At 39.5% G+C, this 14122-nt stretch overlaps 2 protein-coding genes across 3 annotated transcripts in view; both read left to right on the top strand.

Annotated features, from left to right (window-relative positions):
• LOC133444511 (E3 ubiquitin-protein ligase SMURF2-like) overlaps window positions 1-9882 on the top strand; it is a 73540-nt gene extending 63658 nt beyond the window's left edge. Inside the window, exons 13-20 of the mRNA XM_061722355.1 lie at window positions 871-974; window positions 1070-1184; window positions 1493-1671; window positions 4910-5047; window positions 5167-5287; window positions 5457-5658; window positions 6020-6095; window positions 6975-9882. Of these exons, the coding sequence (XP_061578339.1) occupies window positions 871-974; window positions 1070-1184; window positions 1493-1671; window positions 4910-5047; window positions 5167-5287; window positions 5457-5658; window positions 6020-6095; window positions 6975-7074 (1035 nt within the window). The 3' untranslated portion in view covers window positions 7075-9882. The remainder of the gene's footprint in view (window positions 1-870; window positions 975-1069; window positions 1185-1492; window positions 1672-4909; window positions 5048-5166; window positions 5288-5456; window positions 5659-6019; window positions 6096-6974) is intronic.
• A 909-nt stretch (window positions 9883-10791) lies between these two features.
• Window positions 10792-13898, top strand: LOC133444500 (uncharacterized). 2 transcript variants are annotated; one of them, XM_061722336.1, is made up of 6 exons: window positions 10792-10922; window positions 11634-11720; window positions 12515-12610; window positions 12900-12966; window positions 13048-13120; window positions 13300-13898. In XM_061722336.1, exons 3-6 carry the CDS (start codon window positions 12539-12541, stop codon window positions 13595-13597), a joined length of 510 nt encoding a protein of 169 aa, XP_061578320.1. In that variant the 5' UTR covers window positions 10792-10922; window positions 11634-11720; window positions 12515-12538; the 3' UTR covers window positions 13598-13898. The 2 variants fall into 2 exon arrangements, with proteins under 2 accessions (XP_061578320.1, XP_061578328.1); XM_061722344.1 differs by lacking the exons at window positions 10792-10922; window positions 11634-11720 and adding an exon at window positions 12359-12409.
• Window positions 13899-14122: the final 224 nt, after the last annotated feature.

Here is a 14122-nt window from a genome sequence, read left to right as displayed (position 1 = left end):
AATCAAATAAATTGCACGTTAACCCCAAACTTTTTTGATATTAACACCACCAAAAATTAAGTTCTAAAAAAGTATTTTACTTCTTGTTTTGCAAGTTCTCTCCCCATCTTTCTGCTCGTATTCCTCCACTACTCTCGCTATGATGCCCTTCAATATGTGTCCATGTTTGGTGAAGTTCTGTCTTATTTCATCTGTATCTTATAAGTAATTAATTCACTGTGTGTCTTTAGTCTCGTCTTTGGGAAGAGTCGTGGGCTTCATAGATGTGTTTTGCTCTCACCCGTTCCACCGTGCTGTTGATGCGGCAGGACGTAACGAGTCACACCAGTCCTCTGTGTTGGGTCTCTTAAATAAGGGGGAAATGGAAATATCATGATTTTGGGGAACCAGAAGGAAACCACCAGAGGTGTGATGGAGGGGGACAAAAAACAACTTATCAAGACCTGGAATTAGTTTCTTTTTTAAAAACAATGTAGCAAATTAGACAAATGGTCAAAAACAGAAATAAATATAATAAATAAGAAATTGAAGTCTGAATCCTGAAGCCTAATCATTTTCATTAGTAACCTAATGTAACGTATGACTGGGCTTTACGCCCCCCAGGTTCAGTAAGGCTGAACTAGACACACACAGCTGATGTGGTTTATTCTAGCAGTCTTTATCCCAAACATAATTAAGTACCCACTGTCTCCGATGCTGTCCTTTGGTCAGGGGAACATTACTTCACAAACTATGTTATACACACAGAAGTTTCCAAGCTTCTTTTTTCTCTCCCACTCAGCAAACTTAACCGGCTACAATCCAAATGATTTCAGGAAGATCTGGATACTAATGTCTGTTTTTACATTTTCTGTTCATGCTAAATGGTAGGAGTCGTACCGACAGGTGATGAAGATGCGCCCAAAAGATCTTTGGAAAAGACTAATGATCAAATTCAGAGGAGAAGAGGGACTGGACTATGGAGGGGTTGCAAGGTAATTTCTTTTCTTTGTGAGAACTAACATGCAGCTGTGCCTGTTAAGAGAGTCTGATTTTACATTTTCACACTGAACTTGTATTTGTGCGTTAGGGAATGGTTATATCTGCTGTCACACGAGATGCTGAACCCCTACTACGGCCTCTTCCAGTACTCCAGGGACGACATCTACACGCTACAGATTAATCCCGACTCTGCTGTCAATCCTGTGAGAATCATCCTGCTTTATGATAAATAACTCTTGTTCAGTATGTGATGATAACGTATGTATTCTGCTAATCTAGTATGTCTTTTTTCACTTTGTGCAAATATCCATGTGAATATAGAAACACTAACCAGAGATTTATTCTTATAGCTCAAATCTGGTTGTGCCATATTACATTTAATTTGATGCTTTTTAATCACATAATTCAACATTTTATTTATCTCATACTGCCTGGTAAGTGGTGGATTAGATGAATAATCACAGTGTCAACTAAAAAAACACATTTGTGTGTCTGTTGTCTTAATTCACAGGAGCACCTGTCGTACTTCCATTTTGTGGGTCGAATTATGGGCATGGCGGTGTTTCACGGCCACTACATCGACGGAGGCTTCACCCTGCCTTTCTACAAACAGCTGCTGGGGAAACCGATCACGCTGGACGACATGGAGTCTGTGGACCCCGACCTCCACAACAGTCTGGTCTGGATTCTGTAAGACCCTTTTTTACAGCCACCGTATCGATGTGTAAATACCGTATTGGCCCGAATATAAGACGGGGTTTTTTGCATTGAAATAAGACTGAAAAAGTGGGCATCGTCTTACATTCGGGGTCTAGACGTTATACCCATTCACAACGCTAGATGGCGCCAGATATCTTTAAAGCGAATGCTGAACTTAACTCCCCAGGCCAAAGCGAACCCCTGTCACGAAGAAGAAAAATAAAAATAGCAGTAGCATGAAGAAGAAAAATAAAAGATAGCGGTAAGAAAGAAAAGACAAGGAAATAACAGAAGAGTTAACAGAAAATGGAGAAACGTAGCGACAATCTGGAGAAAAGTGGGTCGAAGAAGTTATGAAGCAAACTTCAAGATCATGATTTGAATGAGTCAAAATCACAGGCTTTTTCTCTCAAATATATTGTTATAATCATTTGTTTCAGATGTACTGTAATTATTTTCTGTATAAAAATTTAATTTGCTGTTAAAAAAGTATTTTTTCAAACTTGAGTCTTGAAAAAGAGGGTCGTCTTACAATCAGGGTCGTCTTATATTCGGGTCAATACGGTACTCTTTCCTGGTAAAATAAAAATGATCATGGCTTTTCAAGCCACATGGATATCGAGAGGTATCTACAACTAGTTTTTGCAAACCTGATTTCATGACAGTTGGAAAGTTTACTAAAATGCAGCAACAATGTACATCTGTAATTCGTTAACTTGCTGGAACTTTGATCCAACAGAAAATTTTGCAACGGAAATGATTTTCATCATCTTCACTGACTAGCTGCATGTATTTACAAAAATGTGAAAGTTAACAGAATATACGTGTAGCCGTGTTTTGGGAAATTATAAAAAAAAGGGTGATGGGTTTAAAGGATAAAAGGCATATTCTCTCTAGGCATGGATGCTTTACGGATCAGCAGTTTGTCCTTAACTCCTGGAGAATCAGTAGCCAGATAAAAACATGTTTCTCAGGGAATCTGGAGGAATTTCAGCATCTAAAAGACAACAATGCAAGTCTAAGCTTTGATGTTGCATCATTTCCAATCCCCCACTGCATCCAGAACCGTTCTTTATCAATAGATATCTACACATGAGTGAAGGATGGGTGGCATTGCCTGCAATGCAGAGGGCTTTGTGCGTGAGTGTAGTGTTGTAAATGTCCTGAAGGGATGGAAGAGGCACCGATTATCCTTTCAGCTGCTCTCACAGTGCTGGAGTGTCTTTGGGCAGGATGGGGTGGAGGCTCGGTACCACACGGTGATGCAGCTGGTCAGGATGCTCTCGATGGGCTGGGGCTCTGGCTGCACTCAGTTTGTGGAGGAAGTAAAGGTTCTGTTGAGCCTTGCAGGTGGCAGCATGTTTGAATATGTTCCAGTCTTGAAGTGCCTCTACTTCACTGGTACTTGTTTCCTAACTGGTCGGGTGACTTTGACCAGTGGTCTGTATGCTAGTATTAGCATAACAGTGAGTGTGTTTACATGGGAAGTTTAATTCCTCTTTAATTCAGAATTAAAATTAAATCCTATTTAAAATGAGTAAAAATTACCATGTAAACACCTAATTCCGAATGAAAATGGCCATTCCGAATTAAACTTAATTCCCAAGTAAGTGGCTGGTTTATTCCGATTTTAAATCTGAATAGAATAATTCCGCGATCATGTTTACACTCATTCCGCTTTAAATTATTTCCGGTCTTTCTGCGCTGCTCGTCCCCCCGCGATGACGCTTATATTCCGCGCTGGGCTTGTTTTCCAAACAAAGTTTCAAGATGGCAGCACGCAGTAAACGGTGGTCAAGAGCAGAGACCATTTATTTAATAAATAGCTTGAAGGACCTGGAAATAATTAAAAGAACAGATGGCTGGAAACATACAAATTGTGAGCTTTTCAAAGTTGTAGCGGCTAAGTTTGTTTTTCTTCCGGTAGACGTAACTTCCGTCCGTCCCCCTATCCAATCAGAACCTTCCCAACCCCCAGACCTTAAGTGGAATTGGATAAAGCCAAACAAACGTGTTTTCCATGTAAACATTAATTCAGAATTATGGTATAATATATGGTCCGAGGCACCGAGGTGGGGGAGGGGACGGGCCTCGGAGGCTCCTTTGTGGGAGGAAACAACATTGTCCAGAGTGTTATTTCCTCCTGTTGGGAAGTTAATATGGTGATATAGTTTGGGAAACACAGTCTTGGGGTCAGCATGGTTGAAATCCCCAGCCGGGTTGAGGAAGACATTGCTGCTCGCTGATGTGTTGGTCGAGTTCATTGAATGCCTCGCTCCTGTACACATCATCTTGAAGCATGCTGCCTTCAAGATGATGCTTGGCTGTTTGTGTAGGCGTTTCTCAACCTTCCTCAACAAGATGACGTAAAACTACATTCTCCACATATTAGAAAAGAGGATGGGGGTCCAGGACTGGCCTCTCTGCAGTCTAACCTGACCCCGATAATGTGGAGAGAATTAATGCAATGGAAAATGCACCAATAATGGTCTCTAACTTGCACACATGTTTGTAGGAAGAATATTTGGAAAAAATGCTTCATTCTTTCATATGCTAAGTGCCAAAACAACATCCAAGAGAAAAGGAATGACAGCCTAATAAAGGAATTTACTGTACCAACTTTTATTTTAGATGTACAATTATGTAATTCACTATAGTTCTTTATAAGGTCAAGTTATCCAATGTAACTGGAGAACTAAAACACATTATCACATTCATTGACAATATTCTTCAGTGATTTTTGCTTTTAAGAGCGTCGTGCATGGACTTCTGGTGACTGTAGCACACTCTGCTGCCAGAGCAGCTCAGCGTTGCAGCTCAAGATTGTACAACTCTGTTCACTTTTAATACAACTAGAGTACAAACTATTAGATTCATAGCCTGGTAGGAACTAAATGCTTTAATCTTTACTGTTGTCATGTTTTTTAAGTAGTTATAACTGTTGCACAGTAAAATGCCAGGTGGCTGTGAATCCAAAAAAAGTGTATTTACTTTTCAAGCAATTAAATTAAGTAGAGGCCCAAAATGACGAGTCCTGCTGGAAATATTATTCTGATGGTTTGATGATGGTTATTTCCGATAGTTTATGATTATTAGCTTTACTAGCAGATCACCAACTCTGTCTAGTTTCTTGCTGGTGCCTTCTTTTCTCCGTCTTTGTGCTTTTTTCTGGAGTGAATCTTTAATTGATGTTGCTTGCTCTACCTTCTTTCCACCCCCTTCTATTTAGGGACAATGACATCACTGGCGTCCTGGACCACACCTTTTGTGTGGAGCACAACGCTTACGGAGAAATCATCCCACATGAACTCAAGCCCAATGGGAAGAGCATCCCTGTGACAGAGGAGACCAAGAAGGAGTACGTCAGGTACGTAACGAGACCCACGCGAAGACGGAGCCATGGAGCCAGCGCAAGTTCCACAAAAATCATGAATTTGCATTTGTAATTTGGAGTTTCTCTCATGTTTCCCGTCCTCCCACATTCAGGTTGTATGTGAACTGGCGTTTCCTTCATGGCATCGAGGCTCAGTTTCTGGCCCTGCAGAAAGGCTTCAACGAGGTCATCCCGCAGCACCTGCTCAAATCCTTTGATGAAAAGGAGTTGGAGGTAACACCTCCGCCGTCCTGAAGTTTCACCACAGGAACATATTGACCACCAATCACTAGTCATTTAGGGTCTTTACTTTTACCTAGTAATGGTATCTTTTAAGCACCTAGGGGGTTATTGCAGTAAAGTATTGTCTAAGTATACTCAACAGTTTTTCCTCTGCTTTCAGCTGATCGTGTGCGGCCTGGGAAAGATTGATATTGTGGACTGGAAGTCCAACACGCGTCTGAAGCACTGCACCCCTGACAGCAACATCGTCAAGTGGTTTTGGAAAGCCGTGGAGTCATTTGACGAGGAGAGGAGGGCCCGCTTACTGCAGTTTGTTACTGGCTCGTCTAGAGTCCCGCTGCAAGGCTTTAAGGCTTTACAGGGTACGTGATCCAAGTCTTTCCCTTCTCAAACCTGAAAAACAACACCTACTCTGGTTAAGCTTCTTCTGTCAACTCTTTTTTTTTTTTTTTATCTGGATTTTAAAGTGGAAATTAGGCCATTTGCATAACAATACAGTCATGGTGCTAAAATTAACGGTGTGTGTGTCTGTGTGCGTTTTAAAATGAACTATCTATACAGTAATCAAATAATAGCATTTAATTTGAGTACACAAAATTACGAGATAATGTTTAAAAAATAAAAATAAATCTCATAAAGAAACATGTGGTATCAGTGGGTTTGAAGTAAAATAGTGAGTGAGAAGCCAAACTGCAGCTGATGGTGCTTGTGTTTTGATTGCAGGCGCTGCAGGACCCAGACTCTTCACCATTCATCAGATCGATGCCAACACCAATAATCTGCCCAAAGCCCATACCTGGTGAGGGTTACATGTACCAGCAGAGATTAATACACACTTAACTAATTATTACACACAAAAAAATAAATGTATTTATTTTTTGATAGAGGCAGATTTTCCTCAGTGATCCTTTTTGTACATTCATTTATTTTTATTTATTTCACCTTTATTTAACCAGATAAAAAAGACCCATTGAGGTCAAGACCTCTTTTCTAAGGGTGACCTGGCCAAGGAAGGCAGCTGCGCACGTCCACACACAAATGACAGCAATCACGAAATAAACATTAAAATGAGAGTGAAAACTGTTTTGCAAATAAAGTGCAATAGTGGTGACTTCAGTAATATGTAAAAAAAAACAACAACTTCAGAAATAATTAAAAATGTAAGAACACAGGGACATGTAGTTTAAAAACACAGGCAGTGCCGAAAGGATTCTCGTTGTCGGTTTTCAGAAGTGAGCGAAAGGCTTCAAATGAAACAAGTTCAGGCATTTTCAGTTCAAGTTATTTATTCCAACTAGAGGGTGCAGAGAAACTAAAAGCTTTTTTCCCCAAGTTAGTCCGAACACGAGGAACAGCCAGGTGCAAAGTGTCATTCGACCTTAAAGCATAATGGCTTTTAGTTCTCTGAAATAAAGAAATAAAGATAAATAACCAGGAACCAAACCAAGAAGAGCCATTCACTTTGAACATTAAAGTATGTATTTTCTTTTCAAACAAACCAGTGAGCTTTTGACAGAGTTACAGTCAAGTCAGGTTGTACAGTGCTATCATGAAACTGAAGCTGAATAAAGTTGTGCCTCATATAACGCTTCATTAACACAGGTGACTTGAGCTTGTGAGCAAGTTTGGCTGTTAAGTTATTTCATTATTTTTCCTGCTTTTCTTTTTTCTTGTCCAGTTTCAATCGGATCGACATTCCTTCGTACGAAAGCTATGACAAGCTATACGACAAGCTACTGACGGCAATCGAGGAGACGTGCGGGTTTGCAGTGGAGTGAGAGCGAGCTGGAGAGCGTGTGCATATGAAGATGTGACTGTGCAGGATTCTGATAAACTGTTCCCACAGAGATGTGCCGACAGGTTGGCACTAAGCATCCGGCCTACAGTCTTCCTTTTCTGTCACCACTGTTGTCGTTGTTGGTATCTGAACAGCTGCTATACAGACGTCCTGTGTTTGTTTTTCCATTTTAAGGTTCTTGTAAAATTTTATGGCCTTTATTTCTCCTCCCCGCCCCCTCATGAAACGAAAATTTGATTTCAAATTAAACTAGGTTAAAGCTCAACCTCTTACAGGACAGTTTTTGTTTCTTGGACATTTGACACCCATGATTCTCTCTCGGCTTGTGTAGATTTGTTTGATTGATCCATGTCATGCTACTGAATCTTTTAACACTGCTAGTAGCCGTGTCGTTCCTTAGTAGCCATCTTAACCTCAACTAAAACACCCTCCTGTCCTCGCGGCTGCAGAGTTGGTGATCTTCATCTTGTTAGGAGCACCATGAATTCATCCTACCTCAGTGTAATGCTTTGATATTTGAAGGTTTTCATTCTAAAATGTCACATAACATCTTTAAAGTCATCCTTTAACTCAAACTAAGAATTTTTATGATTTTTTTTTTTTTTTTTTTTTTTTTTCATAACAAGTTCGCCTTCACCGGCAGTCATTTTTCTATGAGTGAAACCGCATCATTAGAAAAATGACCGTATCATCTTGAAGAGCAACTTGTACAGAGTGATTCAGTAGTTGGACTCTGGTGACAAAGAAGGTTTCATCGTATGTTTTTCTCCATAAATAACTGCAGTGTGACCACATCCCGTGTAAGCATGTGTCTGAATGCGTCTGCAGTGAAATAGACACGTTGTTGTTGCCCTCCGCCTCCACTCTCTTGATATTTTGTATGCCACTGCAGAGCTGATTGAACCTCATCTTCCTTTTCCGTCTCATTTTCACACATTCGTTTCCATCAACATGCATGTCTGTGTTGTCCAGTCAGGCTTAACCAGGCACTCTTGATATCAGATCCTACCTGAAAATAACTGTCCATAAGAGGATGTTTTATTAAAAAAAAGATCTTCAAGGCAGATAACGTTTCTCAGTCACATCAGTTTTAAAAAGTAGAGGTTTTTCTCTCTCTGTACTCTTTAGAGCACTTTACAAAGTGAGCGGTGGTGACAGGAGTGCTTTCTTCATGTTAGACTAGAATATATCGTTTGTTTTGTTCACAACCACATTACAAATACTCAAGAGTAAAATATCTATAGACCTGTAATTTTTTTGAGTATATATGTACAAATACATAGCTATTTTGTATATTGTTGCTTGTTTTCTCTGTTTAGTTTAAATGCGAGCATGTTGTCTTTCACAGACCTCTTTGCATTCTCAGGTGAAGTTGTCTTTTTTTTTCTTTTTTTTTACTCATATGTAAGGCTAGTGTGTGAGGAAGTTATATTTAAGATGCTCTGTCTCCATGATGGTGTAGAAGTTCAGTTTAGTCATATTTTAATTTGACCCTTAACATGCCCCCCAAACACCACATCAGGACATTTCTGTTCACAAGACGACATGTCGCTGCAGGATATGAATCCTCGGAGCTGCAAATTCAGGACATTACCTGTTGAACACCTGCTAAACGGCAAAACCAAAATCAAGTGTCACCAAAAACCAGACGGGTGAAAACGAGGAAGGTCTCCGTCAACAAAGCCTCCAGAACACCCAACACACTCTGCATGAATGGGTGCTATTTATTTGTGTAAAAGTTACTCCTGTAAAACGTTATTTTAAGGAGGGAAAAACGATCCACTAAATGTACATTTTTGTGTGTATACTGCCTACATTTATTTGCATCCATGAACCGGTTTTTGCTGGCAGATGTGTCATCTTTTTTTTTTTTGTGGTGGCCATAAAAGACAAAAAGTACATTGGGAAGATGGGATTTATTTGATTTTACCTTTAAAACCTTTATACAGACGGAAAAGAAATGCATTGCAAGTGTTTTTTCTTCCACACATTTATGCATACATGGGCTCAAAAGCTAAAATCCAACACTTCCTTCGATGTACCAAATACTTATTGGGCTGATTTTTTTTTTTTTTTTTTTTTAATTAAATGTAGTTTTCATATATATCGTTGTATATCTACACACACGTTCTTGAAATGCACATGTATATACAGTATGTTTGTCCAGAGCACACAGTCCACTTCTCTTTGTTACCCTGTTGTGTTCTGACTGGTTCAGTCTTCGGTCCAGAACTCACGGCTCCTGGTGAGAGCAGTCAGGTCTCAGAGCAAGTCGTCAGTGATGTGAAGATCTGCCCTCTCTGTCTCAAGCAGCTTTGGTGGGGGAAAAAACAAACAAACAAACAAAATGCATCATTGTACTTCAGAGATGGTTTAACTGCTTACAAACCCTAATAAGCTGTTAAATGTTGAGCATGCGCTAAACCATTACAACCTGATGCAACAGATGGGTTCACTTGCACGTCGGTGTGTGTAAGACTCATAGATCCTAATGGGTTAATTACAAATATATGTGCACATTCTCTGTGTTAATGACTTTTGATTCAATTTAGTACTAAGCAAAAACATTTTTTTTATGACACCGTTTATACCTTTTAATTTCTGTTTTTGTATTTATTATAACAGTACACGTGTTCATAGTTTCCATATCAGCTGCTCTGTGAGTTTGTAACTGACACTTGTACTTAAGGACAATGAAGACGCAAAGTAAGAAACTTCTTATACTGTTGCAGAATGCTGAGCAATAAAACTTTGCTGTTTGTGCATAACGGCAATATGTTTTAAAGAACTGCATGTATAATTGTCTTCTTGTTTTGGTGAGAAAACTTAAAGATGGCCAGTTTTGTTAAGCTAGGTTGTAAGTAATAAATCATATGCTGCTTATGCATAGAAACTGATTCCTTGGTTTTACAGCAACATCAACATCACAGTCATATCAACAGCTGGTTGTGAGCAGCAGATCATCTGTCCTTTGAAGGCAGTGGCAGTGGCTTTGTCAAGCTGTTTCTTGGGACCTATTTTTTTAAACCGAGCTTTTTGAAACTATGATTTTTGTTTTTGCATTTTTAACTCTGCCGTTATGTTGACAGTTTTGTTTTTTTTCTCAGTAAAAGTGGGGTAGGAGTGCTTGCATTGCTTGTTAACAATAGGTGTGATTCAGGGTCCGTCATGACTTTTAGGAGATTTCAACTACACCTGCTCTAGATGTGTTTCACCTGTTGATATTTCCATTTAAACTGCAACAATGCAATTTCCTCTTGGGACTAATATAGTATTATTCAATTCAGTTCAATCACATCTGAAGATACTGGTTAAATTAAAAAAGACACTGTCAGAAATAGTTGCTCAGAAAATATTTCCTACACAGTTCTATAACTGGTACAACTATCTTTTTATTCTTTTCATTCTTTTCAATGCATTTGAAATAATTGTAAATTACATCAGATACGTGTTATTTACTCATATCCACCAGCCTGCAGTTAATTTACCTTACCCTAAATAAAGTATTTTAAAATGTGAATTGAACTGAATATTTCTGATACTGGGAGAGGCGTTCAAAGATATTTATAGAAAGTAGAAGCGTGTACCAGCATTCAGGCTGTTACATGGTTGTGACGGCAGGGGGCGCTCGCGTCAGTCACCTGCCGTTCTCACAGAAGAAGAAGAGACGAGCATGTAGGCGGGTTGTGGTTGTAAACAAGAAAAACCTGCAGAGATGTTTGGATTGATCAGGAACTGATCAGGGATCGATCAGGGATTGATCTGCTGGGCCGAGAGTGACGTTATTTTCGGTGCAACTTTCCAACAGCGGAGGCTGAACGAGACCTGGTGGGTGAACATTTACAGAGAAACATATATCTACTACGATATTGGACAAAAAGGGTCATTTATAGACCAGTTCCCTCATTCTCTTTTGGTTCCTTAGAAAATAATTTCATAATCAAGTAATACACCTCTCTATTTTATCTATTTGTTTATTTGTGTCCAAGAACACTATAATAATAAAGGGTAAGTTTCAGTAAAGGTTTAACACGTGGCCTGGTATCAGCTGATCTAGATCAGTCTTGAGACAAAACATGCTGGTTGGAAATCTGTCTGGATTTCTGTCAGTTATATTGATCGTCATCATCTCACATCACATCCATGAGTCCACCTTTATGACACCAGACTGATGTCTTTATTCTCAGGAAATGATCTCTGTAATCTCTTTTCTAAAAGGAGAGTGAGTTTATTTGAGCTCTTCTGGCAGGTTTTGTTTGTTTTTGATATAGTCACTATACACATCAGCTTTCACCTCCAACTGGAAGGCTATAACAGTTTAATGCAAGAGTTACCATGCTGTTTTCTGAAAAATGAGTAGTGGCATAAAAAAAATAAATCACATTATCTTACATTCCTTACTGCCCTCTGAGCAATATAATGTTACTGAAGCAAATCTTTCCAAAATCATATACATATTTATGTTTTAAGTGTTGGTCTACAGTCATTTGTGCAGGATCATCCATGGCCGTCAGCTCACTGACTCTCCTCTTCCTCCAGGTTGGTGCAGCTGAAGCTGCATGGAAACATTTTTGTGGACCTTCCCGCAGAGAGGAACGTATCCGGCTGTCCAGAAGCCACTTCTATGTAGGTTTGAGATTTTCCTCAGTCTAAACACCCACAATTCAAATGAATAAATCACCACGTCATCAAGGTCTGCACCAGTCTGTTCATGATCCATTCATTTGAGCCAGGCGTGTTGGAGCAGGGGATCGTGTAAAACACGCAGGACAGAGGCCTGTCCTCACTGAGTTGTGCTGTCAACATGGAATGACTGACTATTTATATGTTTATGCACAACTCCTACAAAGAAGAAGCTTAACATGAAGGGGCAAAGGTTAAAGCAAAACCAAAAAACATGCATGGTGTATGCATTGTTTTTTTCCCCCTCTCCCCATGGGCATCTTGAGGAGCAGCAGGTCTCCAGAGCAATGCTTTTGTTTCTGGCTCTAGTTACCTTTATTCAAAGTAGCTTGAGAGAGAGAGAGAGAGAGAGAGAGAGAGAAAAAGACGGGCAGAAGATGTGCCTTACGCTTTTAGATGCTTGACTTCTCAATGTTAGTAAGAAACTAAATGATATAAATCAGGCTAAAAGAGGACAGCATTTGTTATGAGGGGTGAGTTAGGTGTATTTATTTATAGGTATAATTGACAATGCAAGTGATTATGCTGCATGTGTTGTAGTTGCAGCTGTTTTTAACCAAGTCAGTTGACCTGAGGTCAGGCTCAACAGGAACTCCTCATTTGAAGTTCCTTCTTTGCCTGCGTGTTAATAAGTGGGTCAGATTTATTTTTTTTAAGTCTCCTATTCTATGTTTGATTGTGTCTGCATATGATGGTAACACACAAAACTTGATACTAATAAATGTTTGTGTCTGTAGTGAAAGCAGCACTGTGAACGGTCCATGATGAGTTCATTGAATGAAGCTGAGGACACGAGTGCAGATCCTTCTCCTCAATCATCTACACACGAAGAAGTAAGTTTAAATGTCTCATTGTTCCTGTAGATTTGAAACATTTCATCCATCAATCTGCCACAGCTCAGCACCAACTATGATTGTATTAAAGCTTCAAGTTTTCTTTATTGGCTCTTTGCAGCATCTCTAATTTGTGGATACATAAATTATCACAATTTGAAGAAATTGTTTTATCATAATTTTAATGGTAATTTTCTGATTTGAAGTTGACTAATACAGCTGTATGTTAAAATGCATTAAATTAAGCAACTATTTCTACTGAACTGTTGGTTTGTTCTTTGCTTTTAAGGAGCTCAGAAAAAAAGATACCGCTCTTCAAAAATCAACAAGAGAGGCAGAAGATAAAGAAAGCGAAGGTGAGTTGACTTCAGTCCTTATCTGATATGAAAAAAAAAAAGAGAACAGAAAATTTGTAATTGTAAAAAATTGGTTCACAGTTAATGAAGATGATGAAGAATTCAGCACCTCGCTAAGTGTGGGTGATGGACGCTACCTGGTGGATTTGGGGAGGTATGTTTGTTTCCAGCTCGAAGCTTTCGGTTTCAATTTTTAACTCAATCTGCCTTTGCAAGATTCCCTGCGTCCTCCTCATCCACACAACCTCCAGTTGTCTGATTTTTCTCCAGTGTACATGTTGAATAAAAACAGCGATTTCTTGGGATTAACTGCCAGATCTTTTCTGACTCCAGCTCCTCAGAGTTCATCGTGGATGAAAAGTGCCTCCTCGAGTTGTTCAAGTCATGCCGGGAATGCAGCCGACAGTGTTCGGTTAGAAAACGTGTCAACGGACTAAAAATTATTGTCAACCAGATGTGCCATTTCTGTGAGAACCGCTTTCAGTGGACCAACCTGCCAGACGATGACGATGAAGATGAGGATGAGGATGATGAGAAGCAGCACAGTGACCTGCAGGTCAACGGACAGGACACCGCGCCATCACCGAGCATGAACGAAAGCACAAATAAGTCCAACAGCTGTGTTGAATGAAGCTGTTGGACTTCTGTTATCTTTCTTCCAATTCTCACAAAACAAAACCATTAACACTTTTTTCTTTTTTTTATAAAATGAAAAACCCTCATTTCCTGATGGGAAGTTTTGCAGGTTTCCTTTGACATCAGTTTTCCAGCATTAATCCTGACTGAAGCCGCTGGGGTTGGAAGGGAGGAGCCGTCTTGATCTCTGTGACTGCAACACGGCTCCCGTCCGAACGTCACTTTGAAAGACTTTTTTTTAATGTTTGTGTCGTCAGCATTTTCCACCTATTGTGTCGATTTGTAAATGCACATTAAATAGCTTTATGCAAATAAAATTATTTTCATTTACCTCTTTTCCCCCTCTTCATTTCACCACTGGCAAACAACCTCATTATCTGCATCTGGTACGGTGGCATGACAACTTTGTAGTTTCCTAACTTCCATCCTGTTTGTCTGCATTTGCCTGGAAACAGCTAGAAATAGTGGCAAGTTTAAAAACAATCTAATTGAAAGCTTGTTTCCTAGTAATAGTTTGATT

The sequence above is a fragment of the Cololabis saira genome, chromosome 1 (genome assembly GCF_033807715.1).
Source record: "Cololabis saira isolate AMF1-May2022 chromosome 1, fColSai1.1, whole genome shotgun sequence".
NCBI lineage: Eukaryota > Metazoa > Chordata > Actinopteri > Beloniformes > Belonidae > Cololabis > Cololabis saira.
The sequence above is the reverse complement of the archived record's forward strand: the minus strand, read 5'-3'. Positions and strand labels throughout refer to the sequence as shown.

Excerpts from the sequence above, each read along its gene's own strand:
- LOC133444500 (XM_061722336.1), top strand. The coding sequence starts at position 12,539 with ATGATGAGTTCATTGAATGAAGCTGAGGACACGAGTGCAGATCCTTCT. Across the intron at positions 12,967-13,047 it reads AGAAGATAAAGAAAGCGAAG|TTAATGAAGATGATGAAGAA; the intron begins GTGAGTTGACTT and ends ATTGGTTCACAG. Across the intron at positions 13,121-13,299 it reads TACCTGGTGGATTTGGGGAG|CTCCTCAGAGTTCATCGTGG; the intron begins GTATGTTTGTTT and ends TTCTGACTCCAG.